The 16,735-nt window shown below is 40.8% G+C and overlaps 1 protein-coding gene across 1 annotated transcript in view; it reads left to right on the plus strand.

The window, feature by feature from the left end:
- VIT (vitrin) overlaps positions 1-14,711 on the plus strand; it is a 57,612-nt gene extending 42,901 nt beyond the window's left edge. The window contains exons 13-18 of the mRNA XM_015407123.1: positions 3,518-3,665; positions 8,495-8,598; positions 9,677-9,903; positions 11,230-11,743; positions 12,849-13,076; positions 14,686-14,711. Of these exons, the coding sequence (XP_015262609.1) occupies positions 3,518-3,665; positions 8,495-8,598; positions 9,677-9,903; positions 11,230-11,743; positions 12,849-13,027 (1,172 nt within the window). The 3' untranslated portion in view covers positions 13,028-13,076; positions 14,686-14,711. The remainder of the gene's footprint in view (positions 1-3,517; positions 3,666-8,494; positions 8,599-9,676; positions 9,904-11,229; positions 11,744-12,848; positions 13,077-14,685) is intronic.
- Positions 14,712-16,735: the final 2,024 nt, after the last annotated feature.

Consider the following 16,735-nt stretch of genomic DNA (forward strand, 5'->3'; position numbering starts at 1 on the left):
ATATTAAAGGCAACTTTGGCAAATCCATTGAAATGTGGGAATATAATCATTAAGACTTTAAAAGATATCCCATTTGAAATACGTCAAAAGAGGGAAAGCTACAAGGATCTAATCTCTTTTCTTCAAACTAATGGAATTCAGTACCGGTGGGCGATTCCTGAAGATGTCATCTTTAAAATCAATGATAAAAAAGAGAAGATTGACTCCCTCTTTAAAGCTAAGGAATTTTTGAGACGTCAGCTAGGGCCGAAGAACTTAAAGATGAAGAAACCAAGTGACTCTGCTACTTCTGGAACGGACGAGGACTCTGTGGGTGAAGCGGGAGCGGGAGCAGCGAAAACTGTATATGACTTTAGAGATAGAAAACCGAAGTAAGGGCAGAAGGACTCTATAAATCGCTCTATGAAGTAAAGAAGACGCTCAATAAGTACTCTCACAAAAACTAATTTACTAATATAGAAGCTGTGTAAAACAAGAATATCACAAGTATATTGTTTTACTAACACTTATAGGACTTACATTTAGATTAACATGGAAATGATCTCCTACTCTTGGGTTTTTAATTAGTGTGGGTATCTTTACTTTATCCCTAGTTGTAGTCCCCTCCCTGTATTTTTCATTGTAGTTTATAGTCTTATGAAAAATAATAAAAATACCCCCTTGGGGGTTTCAAAAAAAAAGAACAGCTGGCAGGCATGATTACAGAGAATCAGCAGATTAAAGTGGTATTAATAAGAGATAAAGAATATAAGATTAGTTTATATGTAGATGATGTAATGTTAGCAGTAATTGATCCTTTAAATTATTGTTGTAATGAATATGGTTTGGTCTCAGGATATTGTTTGAATAAGTCTAAACTTGAAATACTGACACTAAATATGAATCAATATATTAAAAAAATCAGATTCTTAAATCTACACGACTAAAATGTGCAAATACCTCAATCCAGTGCTTTGGTATATGAATACCTTCAATTCCAACAGGTTTGCTTTAAAATAAGAGAACAAAATTCAAGTCCAGTGGCACCTTTGAGTTTTATTCAAGGTATAAGCTTCCGTGCGCACGCACACTTCTTCAGATACACTGAAATGTACGTTACCAGTCCATACATTTAGGCAGAGGGTGAGCAGCAAATTAGTATAAGTATAATAAAGGTCATTTAACAGATGTGAGGACCAAACTGAAATAACAAGCTTTGTTTATATGGTCACCATTTGTTTGGGCTTAATTCAGGGGGGGAAATAGTGAAGGAAAATGTATATCAAAATTGGAGATTGATGTGCAAATGTACCCTTCTTAATAGTGGAATGCTGAGAGTAATTAACTGAGACCCTGTTGTTATACTCAATCTGTCTTCTCTTAAGCATGAAGAAATAAAATAAGTTCATGACTTTAAAATAAGTTTGTAAGAGTTTTTTTTAACCCCCCCCCTCGAAGTATACATGGAGTGATTTGCAGCTGTGTTGGCTAGGAAAAATAGTTCGATTTAAAATGATGTTGCTTCAAAAATATTATTTGTATTTGAAAATGTCCCAATAAATATTCCAATTTAAATCTCTAAACACATGGCAAAAGGATATACCCTGATGGGATGCAAACTGGTGGTAAATGACCAGGAGAGGGATCTTGGAGTCATGGTAGATAACTCACTGAGGATGTCGCAGTGTGCAACTGCAATAAAAGAGGCAAATGCTATGCTAGGGATTATTAGGAAGGGGACTGAAAACAAAACAGCCAGTATCATAATGCCCGTATATAAATTGATGGTGCGGCCTCATTCGGAATACTGTGTGCAGTTCTGGTCACCACTCCTCAAAGAAGATATTATAGCATTGGAAAAGGTGCAAAAAAAGGCAACTATAATTATTAAGGGGATGGAATACTTTCCCTATGAAGAAAGTTTAAAAAGGTTACAGCTCTTTAGCCTCGAGTAACGACAACTGAGTGGTGACATGATAGAGCTTTACAAAATTACGCATGGGATTCTCCCAATACAAGAACTTGTGGGCACTCAATGAAATTAATGAGCAGTATGCTTAGAACAGATAAAAGGAAGTACTTCTTCAACCAAAGAGTAATTAACACATGGAATTCGCTGCCACAGGAAGTGGTGGCAGCTATAAACATAGACAGCTTCAAGAGGGGATTGGATAAACATATGGAGCAGAGGTTTATCAGTGGCTCTTAGCCACAAAGTATAGATGGAACACTATTTCTGGGGCATATTCAAGTGGGTAGCCGTGTTGGTCGAGTCCAATGGTATCTTTAAGACCAACAAAGTTTTATGCAAGGGGCAGTGATGCTTAGTATTCTTGGTGCTTGGGGGGCGACAGTGGGAAGGCTTGTGGAGTTCTGATCCCACTGGTGGACCTCCTGATGGCACCTGGTTTTTGGCCACTGTGTGACACAGAGCGTTGGATTGGCTGGGCCATTGGCCTGATCCAACATGACTTCTCTTATGTTCTTATGACAAAATAGATAGGATCTAATTTAAAAATCTGGAATAGCCATATCCACCTTACCCAAAAAAAATAAGATGAATTTGATTTGATGGCTGGTTTTAGAGAAAGAAATATCAATATCAAAGATTCATTTTAGACATTACATTAATCCAATACAAAGCAGAAGGGAAGTTTTTAGCCAATATAACAGCTTTTGAACATATATTATGTCAGACACAAGAAATGATAGAACTGTTAACAAGAATATATAAGTGCTTAATGACACAAATTCCTATAACAAACTAATTTTCTTTAGAAACTGGGAGAAACAGTTCCTTTGTACAATTTCTGAGCAGAAACAGAAAACATTTACAAGAGGTCCTGTTAAAACAATAAGTATTACCTTAATAGATATTTGAATAACTTTTATTTATGATACTATACCCCTCAGAAATTGATTCATATTTATGAGGAAGTATAAATGATGGAGGATGTGGATATAGCATAGTATAGTCTGATCTTGTCAGATCCTGGAAGCTAAACTGTGTTAGTACTTGGACTGGAGATCACCAAGGAAGACGTTGCAGAGGAAGGCCATAGCAAACGACCTCTGCTTAATCACTTGTCTTGAAAACCATACTGGGTAGCCATAAGTTAACTTTGTTCCCAAGTCCATATTGTTACATTTAGTATATGATGTAGTTCCTGCAACAAACAGAAATATGATTCATAATGTACTAAATGCAGCAAAGCTGTTAATAGTAAAAAATTGGAAGAGTGCTGAATTGATAAACATTATTGTGGATTCAAAAAAGTATGGTATCTGGTGAAGACGTCTAGATCAACATAATTAGTCCATGTTATAAGGACTGGGAGACAAAAGCAACCTTTTTCTTTAAAAGATGGCAGACATTCTTAGATTTCTGGTATCAAAAACTTGTCTTAGTTATTGACATTTTTAACTGCTCTTCTTTGATTTAGTACATAATAAATAGGTGTAGATGTAATACATGATATTTATATGTTTGTATGTGATACGTTGTATATGAAATTATTGTATTGTGTTATTTTTTCAGATTGCAAAGTCGATTTATCATTCTTGATAGATGGGAGCTGGAGTATTGGGAAACGCCGCTTTCAGATCCAAAAACAATTCCTCAAAGACGTAGCTCAAGCCCTGGATGTTGGTATAGCTGGTCCTCTCATGGGCATCATTCAATATGGGTAAGAAATGTATATATTATCAAACCATATACACTGTATAATAACTGTTTCCCTAACTATACGTAGCTGCGATGCAAGAATTTTCTAGATACATTTTACGTCCATGTTTTTAAAATGTCAGTAGAACTGAATCTTGTGAAGTAACATAGATAAGGGAGGTACAGTATTAAAATTATAGGATTCCCAGTCTATTAATCCTGTCTTTCAGTCTTTCAGAACCTCACCACAAAAGTCTTTCAGAACCTCACCACAAATTTGAGTACCATGGTCTAAGATCCAGCATTTTACTTCTTAAGCAAAGATTTGTTTCCTGATTGTGATATAACGAAGATATAAGTATAACAAATAATTTTTTCTCCCTCTCCCAAAATACTAGATCTCAAGGGATCCACAGAAGCTGCTGGACAGTAGGTCCAGGACGAACTAAAAGAAATACTACTTTACCCAGAGAGTGATTAAAATGTGGAATTTGCTGCCAGAGGATGTAATGATGGCCACAGGAATAAACATCTTTAAAAGGGGACTAGATAGATTCATGGAGGATGTCTATCAGTGGCTGCTAGCCATAGTGATTGAGGGGAATGTCCATATTCAGAGGCACTAATCCTCCAAATCCCAGAGACAACATCAAGGAAAGGCCTCAGCCTCTATTAGGAATGGGCACAAACCAGGAAAATGCAGTTTGGTTTGTGGTTCACAGCATTCCCAGTTCGCGCACCACAAACCGTCATGAACTTTTAGCTGCCATACAAACCGGTTGGGCTTATGATATGGTAGAATGGCCTCCTAGTATGCCCTCCAAGTTTAGTGAAGATTGGGTTTACCTGGTCTGAGTTATGGGCCCCCTTCTAAAGAAGGTGCCCGCAGGAAACTGCTTCCTGGGGAAATGACCACCTGTCATTTCCCCAGAAAACACTTTCCTAGAGGCACCTTCTTTGGAGACTGGAACTCAGACCCTGTAAATCCAATCCTCACCAAACTTGGAGGATGGGTAAAGGAGAGGCATCTAGAGATCCTCCGTGAGTTTGGTGTCTCTAGCTTGCACAGGATCCATTCTATACACTCCTGAACCTGTCATTTTCCCCAGGTGCAGGTTCAGGAGTTTATAGAATGGATCCTGTGCAAGCTAGAGTCATCAGTCATAGAGGACCTTCCCTGGATTCTCCTCTACATGCTCTCCAAGTTCCAGCCCCCCTATTGCTTTGAAGTTTTGTAAACATTTAGAGTGAGTGGGGACAGTCTGTCTGGAAATGTATCCGTTCTCAAACCACCACAAACTGCTGGAAAGTTCGTGCCAATTGACCTGCCACAAACCTCCCTTCATGAACCATGAACCAACCAGAATTCATCATGGACTTCAGTTCATAAGCTGGTTCATGTCCATCCCTAGCCTCTATACCCTGTTGCTGGCTGTCCAGAGGAACCGGTTGGCCTCTTTGTGAGACAGGATGCTGGACTAGATGGACTACTGGGTCTGATCCGCCAAAGACAATAGGGAACCCTTAGTGGTGGGTGTTGTTGTGGCTATACTGGGTCTGATCCAGCAGGGCTCTTCCTATGTTCTTATGTTCTTTGTATAATTGATTGATTGGATCCTTTCCAATCTGGTGTTAGGCCTTGTTATGGTACTGAAACAGCTATGGTCCCTCTGGTGGATGACCTGCACTGGTAGATGAACGGAGGGATTGTGACTGTTATTTCTCCTGAATTTCTGAGCACCTTTTTATATCATCAATCATTGATATTTCTGGACTGCCTTTCTGGGCTGGAACTGGAAGGCATCATTTTGTGGGTGTTCTGGTCCTACCTGAGGGTAGGTTTCAGAAAGTAGTGCAGGGGGATGGCTGCTAATACCCTTTGGCCTGTGGAGTCCCACAAAGCTCCATCTTTTCTCCTATGCTTTCCAACATCTACATGAAACTGATGGATGAGATCATCTGGAAATTTGGGCTTGGTTGTCACCAGTTTGTAGATGACACTCAGCTCTATTTTCCACTTCCTGCCAATCCCAGGGAAGCTGTAGAAACCCTGAACCAGTAAATGGAGACAGTTTTGGAATGGATGCAGGCTAATAAAATGAAGCTTAATCCTGGCAAGATGGAAGTGTTACTGGTGAACACAAGGTCTGACCTGGAACTTAAGTTGTCACCTGATCTAGATGGAGTTGCACTCCCCTTGAAAGAATAGATCTGTAGACTGAGGGTGCTCTTGGACTCAGGCCTACTGCTAGATAAGCAGGTGGTAGCTGTGGCCAGGAGTTCATTTTACCAGCTTCAATTGGTTAGCCAGGTGCAACCTTTTTTGGGTGGGAAAGATCTGGCCACAGTGGTGCATGCCCTGGTTGCCCCTACTTTAGTTCACTGCAATGTGGTCTACATAGGACTGCCCTTGAGAAGTGTTGAAAACTGAATGCTGCAGTCAGGATGTTGACTGGAGTGGGTTGTAGGGACCATACTACTCCAGTCTTTGCCCATCTACACTTCAGAGTCCCTGCTTCAGGTGCCTGCCTTCTGACATTAAGCAGGTGGCCATGTGGGAGACAGCCTTCTCTGTTGCGACACCAAAACTCTGGAACTCCTTCCCCAAAGACACTCACCTGTCCCCTTCTCTTGTTGTCTTCCATCAGTGGGTGAAGACTTTTTTGTTTCACCTGATGTTCCCTCAGTGATCCCTCCCTCCTGCCTTATGTTTTAATCATCATTTTTATGTATGTGTATTTTAACTTGGTTTCGATTGTTTTGATGATGTGTTTTTGTTTGGTTTTAATGGTTTTTAAGATTTAGGTTTGAAGATGTGGTTTTATATTAATCTGGTAGATGCCTTGGGGGCCCTGATAAGGGAGGAAGGTGGGTTGTATATTTTGCAAATAAATAAGCAAAATATTTTACTTCATCATCTACACCAAGATTATACACTTGTCAGGAATGCTCTAGGCTGATCCTGCATTGAGGGGGTTGGACTAGATGGCCTGTATGGCCCCTTCCAATCTGAGATTCTATGATTCTATGCTTTCATTACTCTTATCACATTCAGGTAACACAGGCACAAATACCTTGCCTGAATAGTTAGAATATGAACCTCAGACCATACTGACAAGGAAAACCAGAGGACCAAACTACATGAGACACTGGAGATCTGTGTCGGATCTCTCATTTCTTTTAACAGCAGCTGTGATAGGAAAGGGCAAACTGGATCAAGGCCATAGTGCTGAGTTGTATGAGAGTAACTCATTCCCACACACCGTTTCCCCAAAGCTACTGTTCATTGATCAGGAAAATACAAGTACCTGTAAGTTTTTTCATATTAAGGCAACAGTTTTAGGTGTGGAACGAACTTGCCTTCCAGCATCATGGCTCCAGTGCAGTTTGACTCTGCCACCTACCCCAGCAACTATTAAAAGAAATATGAAGATACAAGAGATCCCATCATATGTCTTTACTACCTTACCTAGTTTGTGGCTGAATTCTTTCATTTTACTTTGGGAGTGAGGATATCTTTAAGGGGTTACACTCCCCTTAAAGTCAGTTTCAGAGCTTGGAAGTGCTGCTGATACAGCAGATACCTTAGAAAACCAGGTGGCTGCGGTGGTTGGGAGTGCCTTCACTTTTGCCCAGCTTCAGCCGTGCCTGTTCCTAGTTCGGTCACATCTAGTCACAATGATCCATGCCTTAGTTACATCTAGACTGGGCTACTGCGACATGCTCTACTTGGGGCTGTCTTGAATAGTGTCTGGAAGTTGCAGGTAGTGCAGAATGCTGCAGCTAGACTGCTGGCTGGGGCCAACTATCGGGAGCATGTGACTCCAATATTACAGCAATCATACCAGTTACCAATTTGCTCCTGAGCCCAATTCAAGGTGTTGGTTTTGCCCTTTTAAGGCCCACATGGCTTGAGACCAGGGTATCGGAATAACGGTCTTCTTCCATATGCTCCTACCTAGAAATTACGGACACAGGGAGAGGCTATCTTGACTCTCCCATCAGTTAAACAGTGCCTTTTTGGTTGCAGCCCCATAATTATAAAACTGTCTCCCAAGAGAGGTGTACCTGGCCACCACACTCTCAATCTTTAGGAGGCATCTGAAGAGGATTTTATTCAGGATAGCATTCGATTAGTTTCATGGCCCTTAATGTATTTTTATGTTTTATGTTCTATTTACATTGCAAACTACCTGGAATTCCATAAGGTAGCAAAGGTGGCTAATAAATGTTTTTTAAAAAATAAGACAATATACAGTTGTGCAAATAATTAATGTAATTATCTGGTGTTATTCATTATTCCAGAGATCATTTGTGCAATTGGGGTAAAAATAAGACAATAATTGCAAATAATTTATGTAATTATCTGGTGTTATTCATTATTCCAGAGATCATTTGTGCAATTGGGGTGTCCGTGCATGGGGGGGGGTTAATATCAGTTTCAGTGGAGCCCTCTTTCATTCTTAGCTATATGAACACTGCACATATCAGCAGGTACATGAAATAAGAGACTCACATATGCCATGCATCTAGCCATCCTTTTTCTAACAGGATATATATATGGCATCCTATTATCAGTAATGACCAACACAGTGCCATACAGCCCATTTACAGCTGGAGAAAGGAAAGGGCTCAACTGGCCCCTATGTCTGCCCATTCTCACATGCACAAATGTGCCTTTGGTGGGCCCAGTGTGTGGGGGGGTAATACATGTACACACCAAGGTGGATTCTGCTATTAATGTCATAGTCTTAAATCTACAGTTTGTATAACATAGCCTTTACATGTCTTTTCCTGGAGATAATACAAGGGAAATTTCTCTACATAAGACTATGTTTTGTTTGAATATAGTGATGACCCATCTACTGAATTTAATTTGAAGACCTATTCAAATTCTAAGGATTTGAAAAACGCTATTGAGAAAATATTACAGAAAGGAGGATTATCCAATGTCGGTATGTAACTTGAATGATATATATTCACAGCTAATCAGCTTAGGAATCAGAAGACCAGCCACAGTGGTATGCTAGATATTCTAGACAGATTCAGGTCAAGACCTCTCTCAAGTTACTTTCACCTATTTCTGAGTGCCCTCCCCCCCAAGTGGAAAATATTATTTCGAGAAATTCATGAACTAGCATGTGAAAGAGTAAAAAAATGTTTTATATTCATTTTACAGCATAAATACACCCACAGTGGGCTATCACACAAAGTCGGACTCTGTGTGGGGTTGCAAAAAAAAACTTCAATGCCAAATACCTTAATTCTATGCAAGAAAATAACAGGGTTCTCATGGAACAATCCATCCCATCTTTCATCTTCTTTGTTAGAGGTTAAAGAGTCATTCATCTCAATCCAGCAAGGATGATTACATGCCAAGGCAAAGCCCTTGAAGGATTTGGGACTGCATAGAGACGCTCTATGTAAAGGCATTTGGATGTGAGGAAACATTAGCATTTGGAAGTGACTGCATTTTGACTGCATGGCTTTTGTGGTGGCTCACATTTCCATAGAGACTGCAATATGAATGGAAGCATACATCCCCAAGCATTGTCTCACACTATGTGCACAATAATGTGTGCATGTACAGTTTGGCCATTAATATTTTTCATCCTGATACAATTTTTGTTCCTGTCTGTGGTACTGAGTATATAATAGGATTATGTGATTAACAAAGACCTAATGTTTGGAGGAGTAGCTATCTGCCTCTGGTGGAGTCTGGTAAGAACCAGGAGATCTGGTAAGATATGTCCTGGAGTTATTGAAGTTACTGACTCTGGGCCTGAACCGCATAATACATAAAATAAACACCCTTCTGAAGAAGCCAAGGGGGCATCTGGAAGACATCTCTTAATTCCATTACACCTCTGTCTTCCATTGTACAGTTCCTGCCATTTCTCACAGTATCCAGTATTATATAAAATATATTAATAGCAAGCAGCGTCTTGGGATGGCACATATGTCTCTTCTACCAAGTAAATTAGTACAACTGGACTTTGTGGGTTTTTTTCCCCCTTTTCATTTCCTTCACAGGGAGAGCACTTTCCTTTGTCAACAAGAACTTCTTTGATGATTCCAATGGGAACAGAGGTGGTGCACCCAACGTGGCCATAGTGATGGTGGATGGATGGCCCACGGATAAGGTGGAAGAGGCCTCAAGGCTGGCAAGGGAATCTGGCATTAACATTTTCTTTGTCACCATTGAAGGACCAGATGAAAATGAAAAGCAGAATGTTATTGAACCAAATTTTGTGGACAAGGTAATAGGGATTGGGGTACATCAGATCAGAGACAATACATAGGCTTTAGTACTGTGAATGAATTCACTTTGAACAACAGTTCACCTTTTGGGGAGGCTCAATATAGAAGTGGGACATCTTTGTCCAATATATGTGGAAGGCTGACTGGCGACTGCTCTGGCTTGTAGCTGAGGTTTGCTGGGTGGAATACAAGTGTGAAAAGTCCAAGAGAAGTAGCTAGGAGAGAGCAATCAAGTTACTTCAAAACCTACATCAAGGTGCATAGTGTTAAGACATGTTTACCGAACTCTGTGTGCTGTTCCCTACAGTTTTTCTCCAAAATACTTGAAAATTCTGGATGCGCTTCAGTTAGAACTCATTCTCAGAAGCAATATGGTTTAGAAACTGGTTATCCATTACAGAATGGCTATTCAACTGAGTGACGTCAGCATGCAGCTGTGGCTAGAAGCCTGGCAAATGAGCCCATGTAAAAGAAGCAGAGTGGATTTTGGGCACTGTCCTTCAAAAAACAACCCCCACCCGGACACTCTTTCCTGTTAATTTCGTACTTTCTGCTCTCTCTCTGCCATGAAGCACATTTCACAGGAGCTTCAAAGGCCCTTAATACCTTCAGCTGGGAAGTCTCCAGGCTGAATCTGACTTAAAAATCTTGATTCTATTTAGGTTTTCAAAAGGCCAGAGCCACAGTGAACAACTGTGCACCCGCCAGATTGGAAATGCAGTTAGACAAGGAACACCCATATTCAGCGATCAATGGTTATCCTGATCTTAGAATGTGGAACAATTTACAAAGAAATAAGATCAGAAAGATATGTAATTAATCTTGAATGTATGTACACAATAGGGCCCATTCAAATGATATTTTTGCAGCATGAACACTGCTCTAGTGAAACGCATGGATACACATCACCACTTCCCAGTCATAGATGGTGCTGGCTTGCAAAGTAACCATGTTTAGTAACCATGTTTTTCCGCCTGGCCATGTGGTTCCTTTTTCATATGTTAGTGAAGAGTCTTAGGAGTGGACCTTACAATATGCCAAATAGTAGCTTTTCACATGAAGTTGTTATATACTGCGTCAGACCAATGGACCAACACTGTCTTCATATTGAGCAGTAACTCTCCATGATCTCCACTCTGCCTTCTTTCCTGTTTCCTTAAATCCTTTCTTAAACTGGGTGGGCCAGGAACCTTTTGCGCAGAAAGCATGTGTGCTGCCGTTCAGCTATTAGTCCTTACTACTGTACACATTTCTCAGGGAAACAATCACAACACATTCATAAATTATAACGCAAATGTTCTGCTTTTTTCCCATCTCTTTTCCAGGCTGTGTGTAGAACCAATGGCTACTATTCAATCAATGTTCCCAGTTGGTTCAGTCTGCATAAAATAGTGCAGCCTTTAGTGAAAAGAGTCTGTGACTCCGATCGCCTTGCGTGTAGCAAAACCTGCCTAAATTCAGCAGACATTGGGTTTATCATTGATGGGTCCAGCAGTGTGGGCACTGGCAACTTCCGCACGATCCTCCAGTTTGTAGCCAACATAAGCAAAGAATTTGAGATTTCTGATACAGATACACGCATTGGCGCAGTGCAGTACACATATGAGCAGAGGCTGGAGTTCAGCTTTGATAAGTACCACACTAAACAAGATGTCCTGAATGCCATCAAAAGAATCAATTATTGGAGCGGTGGGACCAGCACTGGAGCAGCCATCAACTATGCCTTTGAACAGCTCTTCAGCAAGTCCAAACCTAACAAAAGGAAGATAATGATCCTGATTACAGATGGCAGATCTTATGATGATGTCCGGGGGCCAGCAACAGCTGCTCACCACAATGGTAAATATTATATCTTATAAACACCCATTTGAATGGCTTCATGTGTACCAGTGTTGCGATGAAGTTATGGATCTAAAATATTGCTCTTAAATTATGCAAGCCTCTTCCTCAAGTGGAATTTTTGCAAAGGAAATAAATCATGAATTTAGCATACTCAGTTATGATTAACCCCCCCCCCCCATGTTGACACACAACTGCCAAACATTGGCAGAAGGGGAAGAGGCAGTGAGAATCTCAGAACATTAAATAAGCACACGACAGCAAGGAGATATGCTTTATTGTACTTTGTATGGTTTGGTGGAGAGCCAGTTTGGTGTAGTGGTTAAGTGCGTGGACTCTAATCTGGGAGAACCGGGTTTGATTCCCCACTCCTCCACTTGCACCTGCTGATGTGACCTTGGGTCAGTCGCAAGCTCTGGCACAGCTGTCCTTGAAAAAGAGCAGTTTGTGTCAGAGTTCTCTCAGCCCCACCCACCTCACAGGGTGTCTGTTGTGGGGAGGGGGAGGGAAAGGAGTTTGTAAGCCGCTCTGAGGCTCCAAGTGAAGGGCGGGGCATAAATCCAATCTCCTCCTCTTCTTTTTTTACTACAAAAAAGTTCTTGACTGGAAGGACTTTGTAACAAAATATTGTACCATTTTTGAAGGGGAAAAGTTGTGTATATCTGTCCATCCGCTCTGAGACTCCAAGTGAAGGGCAGGGTATAAATCCAATCTCCTCCTCCTCCTCCTCCTCCTCCTCCTCCTCTTCTTCTTCTTCTGCTGCTGCTGCTGCTGCACTGGAGCATCTGTTTTCTAGTGATACAGGAATGCTACCTGAAACATGCTCAGTCAAATGCACATGGCTTTGCTCAGCATTAACGACTGTAGGGAGGTGAGAGACTGTGGCTGCAGAGCACAGCATTTCACCTCCCAGAACAGAAGCTCTGGAGCAGATGCTGGAACTAGCACTGAATCATTGGGAAAAAGTAGATCACTCACAGCTTTTGTGCAGACAACAGTCGTCTTTCACTGTCATATACTATGAATATTTTAAAGATTAATTTAAATGTAATACTGTTTGGAACTAATGCACAGATTGATTACATGCTTCTGTTTTTCACTTCAGGAGTCATTGCCTATTCAATAGGAATTGCATGGGCTGCCCAAGATGAGCTAGAAGCAATTGCAACCGACCCTGATAGACAGCACTCATTCTTTGTGGATGAATTTGATAGCCTTTACAGATTTGTTCCGAGGATCATCCAGAATATTTGTACAGAGTTTAATTCACAGCCACGAAACTGAGCAGAACAGCATGTTCTATTGCATGCCATGTCCATTACTATCGCACAAGGTGATATAAAATGTTATCCGTGGACATAACCAGTTAAGACTGCCAATTTTAGTTCTGATCCCGATACGAGGCAATAAGGGTATACTGTAGACCAATGCATTTTCTCTTCTGTAGGTTTCAAATCTTATTTAATAGAAAGACATGTACAATCATTAGATTAATTCAGTTGACTCAAATCCAATGTTTGAAATTACACAGAGTGAAGGAAGAATAGTTCAAGTCTATATAACCCAGAAACGTGTGATTGAAATCTTGGCTGAGCCAGAGATTTTATGCATTAATAATGTTCTATTCCACTCTGGCGATAAAGAAGGAATCAAATGGCTAGCCTTCATGTGACTTTCAAATGCTTTACTTAGAAAAGCCTTTCCAACCATGAGAAATCTCACTTTATCCTGCCAGACTGGAAGGTCGAAAAAGTTAACATACAATATACACAGACAACAAAATGTGTAATTGCCAACATACTTTGGCTGGGGTACGGACCCTATCATACACATGTAACAGTACTCATACTTCAGGGGTTGCTGCTTCAGTGGTCCTCTGGGGGGGGAGCATGGGGGTTTCTGGTGGAAGGGAAGCTGAAAAGATCCCATACTCAAATTGGAGGTCACTCACAGAGCTCATGATCTTGTCTTTTAATCGTGATTCGTTGGCAGAAGTGGACAGGATGGAAGCAAGCAAAAAGCAACAACATATTAATAAGAATTGAAAGACATGTTGAATGCAGAATAAAAATAAGGGTCACAGTGCAACCTAGAAAACACTTCTCCCTTGGCTCCCCCCTCACTGTATATTAATTTATGCTACATCCCTGTATAGGTATAGTTGAAATATTTAAAGAGTAGCCCTGGGCAGGGGTCATTTCCTGCAGGAGCACACAGGAGTGGAGCTCTGGCAGTAAAGAGCCCAGGGAGCAGGCAACAAGTCCCGCCCCCTGCCCCTCAGTCCAAAACAGTCCAGTGGCACCTTTAAGACCAAGTTTTATTCAGGTAGAAGCTCTCCCTCCTCTGCGAGGACAGATCTGCACATTCCCCCCCCCCAATAGCTAGCAATCAAAAACAGTCCAGTGGAGCCTGAGTGGTGGGTGTTGCCTTCTGACACACTTCCGGTGATGTCAGGGGGTGTGGCGTATGCAAATGTTATGCTAATGAGTTATGCTAATGAGCTCCTGCACCTCTTTTTGTACGAAATGACCCCTGGCCCTGGGCAAAGAGATGTTGATTATTGAATTGAACATGATTGCTGCAATACATGCCAAGCCAATTCTGCCTACATCCCAGCAAGGAAATGATAGTGAAAACATATGGTTCCTTCTTTCTTGCCTTCACAAAGAACAGCAGCTTCCTGCACCCAAAAGGACCATGGGAAGTGATCCATAAAAGGCAGGCAACTTTGACCCCTCTCCAGATTTAAAAATCAAGCTGTAGGTAGCAGCGGCAGTTTTTTTAAAAATCATGTGAACTGACTATACAGTTGTGCCTGAAATGCTTTGCAAACCTAACACAGAAGGTGCAACAACAGTACTTTATTTATTCTGTAGCCCATCAACCAGAAGTTTATTTATGGTATCAGAATCTAACTAAGGAAAGGCCTATATGTTTTTCAGAGTCATCACACACAGAATGCAGCACACCACCAAGATGGATGAGAATGATGCTGTCTTCAGACTGAATCTAACCATAATAAGCATTTATTTATTATTTAATAAGCATTTAACTCAGACATGGAAATATGTTTAGCCAGCCTATTTGTCCCACAACACCACACACAGACACAGAATGGGACCTTTTCCATAGTCTAAGGCAAGTGACTGCCTCATATACCTAGAAAAAACCACCCCGAAATAGTGAAGCAGCTTACGTGCCACGTTATCAGAAAATAAGTGCAGTGAGAATTCCCCTTCACTCATATACAAAAACGCAGAGCTGTAGCCCCTTCATTGTCACAGCCACATGCCCACAGCAGCTTTTGGTAATATGGATAAGCAAGCTATGACATGCCAAAGAGAGCCAGTTGGGTGTAGTGGTTAAGTGCACAGACTCTAATCCGGGAGAACCAGGTTTAATTCCCCATGCTTCCACTTGCAGCTGCTGGATGACCTTGGGCAAACCATAGTTCTGGCACAGCTGTTCTTGAAAGAGCTCTCTCAGCCCCACCTACCTCACAGGGTGTCTGTTGTAGGGAGGGGAAGGGGAAGGAGTTTGTAAGCCCCTCTGGGACTCCGAGTGAAGGGCGGGATATTAATCCAATCTCTTCTTCTTCTTCTAAATGAACTGCTTCTATAAACATGTGAAAATGAGGGTATTTTGAATTACTTTTTAAAGGACTTTTTCAGGTTTGCTTTGAATCTTTATTCATATACTGGTATTATTCCTAAAATGACTAAGTGATAGTAAATTCCTTTGTTTCTTAAAACAAGAAAAATTTCAGTCTCAGATTATAGAGGGAACTACTTGGCAAAACACATCTGTTACTGAAAATGGTAACCATGTTGACTCCCCTGACCATAATATGTAATGCAGCTTACCCTGTATATGCCAGAGGCATAATGCTGCAGCTTCTCCAAATTACCTGCCTACCATTTTTCTTCTCATCTTGACACAAAGAGTACTCCATCCTTCTGTGTTATACCTCTGAGGATGCCAGTCACAGCTACTGGCGAAATGTCAGGTTCTACAATGCCAAGACCACGGCCACACAACCCAGAAAATCTACAGCAACTAACTTCTCCACATTGTTAACTGTTGCTGGGGACAGAGAAACTGTGATAACATTGGGACCCACAATAAATTTAATTATATGTAATGGAGGGGGAAGATGAAAACATGCTTTTAGGTATCAGTCTTGAGTTCCGTGTAACGTGTTGTCTACATCTGTCCACATTTTAAGCTAAAGCATGTTCTCTAGTCCTGATTTCCCTGTTTAAGTGGCTCACCTGCAACATTTTTCAGCATTAACATTTTTGCAGAGATTTTGTTGATAAAACATAATTTTGTAAATCTCCATTTCCAAAACATGACTTTGTAAATCTCCCGTTTTTACTTGTGTACGTGTATATTTGAAAGAAGGAAGCAGCACTCCTTTTCTAACATTGTAAGAGTATTTCATAATAAGCTGCAGTACCTTTTACAATAAAAGATAAGAGTACATATTAGGTCCACTTTGTTTCGTTTTTTCCTTCAAACATTTGTAAAACGAATGCGACAATTCTTTTTCCAATAGCATCCAAGGGGCTCCCTCTCTCTTCGGAACCAAAGACTGCACTGCAGACTCTTTCATCACGGGATATATGAGGAGGCTGTCAGTAGTGTCTACTGAATGACAGCAGCATCCAGGTGCTCAGTAAAAAGTCCCAACTGACAGTGATGGAGCTTCTCCATGCATGCAACATATGTATTCTAGCATCAAGCTTTGGCTCGCAGTCATTAGGCTTATTCGTCTAACTAGAAAAAAACAGCCAGGATTATTCTACCTTCTTTTACCATTGCAGCAATTTTTACTATTTAACACTGGGGCTAATGACTTTTTTTAAAAAAACCCTCATCTGCTTTTACAGTCTACATTCTAGTGATATTCTCAAGGCTGGTTTATTTGAAAGATTTAGATTCCACATTCTTCCATGTAAGCCTTCAAGGCGGCTTTAAAAAAAAAACTTG

The sequence above is a fragment of the Gekko japonicus genome, unplaced genomic scaffold (genome assembly GCF_001447785.1).
Source record: "Gekko japonicus isolate JY-2015 unplaced genomic scaffold, Gekko_japonicus_V1.1 scaffold2372, whole genome shotgun sequence".
NCBI classification, from domain to species: domain Eukaryota; kingdom Metazoa; phylum Chordata; class Lepidosauria; order Squamata; family Gekkonidae; genus Gekko; species Gekko japonicus.